The sequence below is a fragment of the Odontomachus brunneus genome, unplaced genomic scaffold, assembly GCF_010583005.1.
Source record: "Odontomachus brunneus isolate Ranch 3 - 2012 unplaced genomic scaffold, Obru_v1 Obru_scaffold_202, whole genome shotgun sequence".
In the NCBI taxonomy this organism is placed as follows: Eukaryota; Metazoa; Arthropoda; class Insecta; order Hymenoptera; family Formicidae; genus Odontomachus; species Odontomachus brunneus.
The window spans coordinates 491748-493203 of record NW_022639652.1 but is presented as its reverse complement, the minus strand read 5'-3'; the positions used below and the strand labels follow the sequence as shown (position 1 = coordinate 493203).

Here is a 1456-nt window from a genome sequence, read left to right as displayed (position 1 = left end):
TATATATATATATATATATATATATATATATATATATATATATATATATATATATATATAGTATAAAAGTACATAACACAAATGCATTTATATATATAATATATGTAATATATGTAAATAATACATATATATATACATATATTAATTTTATTAAATATAATGTTAATGTATACAACAAACACATATGTTAATACTCTACTAAAGTAGGGATAAGGGTTATGATGTACAATAATAAACATAAATACCATATATATTTATTGCAGTAATACATTTATAGTATATTCAACATAATACAATAATATTTAATGCCTTTGTGATAATTAACGTTTTATTATAAATATGCATGTCACTTACTAATTTTTACAACATAACTTTTAGTTATGTTGATTCTATTGTTGCAAACAAATGTAAAATTACATTTGTTTGCAACAATAGAATCAACATTTTCTGTGGAACAAAAATAAATAAAAAGTGGAACAAAAGCAAACAGATATTTCAAAAATATAACATTTCCAAGTATAAACTGAAAACTTTACAATAAAGTACAATAAAATTAATAATAAAAAATAATTAATAAAACAAATTAAAATAAATCGTTGCTACCGTGGAAACATAAACCATGAAACATAAACAGTTTTATACATCTGTAATATTATATATATTATAGAACTTATAATCTAATAATATAAAAGTTTAAGTTCATTGACTTTCCTTATTTCCGAGATAAATTTCTTTCAATAGTTCATTCCTTTCTTGTCTCAGTTTATTGGCCTGTATTAGTTGTTCCTGTATGCCTTTCATAACTTCTTCATGATTCTTTCTCATTGCTTTATATTCTTCTAGCAATTGTCTGTGTATATCATTTTTGGTTTTTTTTTCTTCTTGAATTTCATTTAGAAGTTTCTCCATTGTTTTTTGCCACGTTTCAGACAATTTTCCCAACCTACTTTGTGCCTTTGGTTTGGATGTAGATTCCTGCAAAATGCGTGTATATATAGTTTAGATAAAATTAATATCACTTGTATGTGTGGATAGAATATATTATTATATATATAGTTTAAACCAATATTATTTCCTATGTCGCTGTCATTTATCCTATCACATATAATATTGGTTGAATTAGAAGTCATTGGTTCTAGAGTCTCCTCTGATTCTAAGTTTATTGTACTCTGGCCCTCTTGTACTTTATTACAGGTAAGTCTATAAAATAAATATACAATAGAAATATGAAACTATTGTGTTATATATTTGGTTTATAAGTATTTACCCATAACCTTCTTAGAAAGAAACGTAAGTTCTAATAAGGAAATTAACCAGCCACAAGTAAATGTTCCAAGAATAATTGACTATGGTTGGTCAACTTTTTTATGGTTTAGAGCTTATGTTTTGTTAAATCATGATTGTGTAAAACACATATATATATATATATATATATATATATATATATATATATATA

General features: G+C 22.9%; 1 protein-coding gene across 3 annotated transcripts in view; it reads right to left on the bottom strand.

The window, feature by feature from the left end:
* Positions 1–326: 326 nt before the first annotated feature.
* LOC116852095 overlaps positions 327–1456 on the bottom strand; it is a 42205-nt gene continuing 41075 nt past the window's right edge. The window contains exons 4-5 of one of the 3 annotated variants that reach the window (XM_032832110.1): positions 1064–1200; positions 330–975 (exon numbers count right to left, since the gene is read on the bottom strand). In XM_032832110.1, coding sequence (XP_032688001.1) covers positions 944–975; positions 1064–1200 — 169 coding nt within the window. In that variant the 3' untranslated portion in view covers positions 330–943. Of the gene's footprint in view, positions 1201–1456 lie in introns of all 3 variants that reach the window. The other 2 variants (XM_032832111.1, XM_032832109.1) reach the window with 2 other exon arrangements.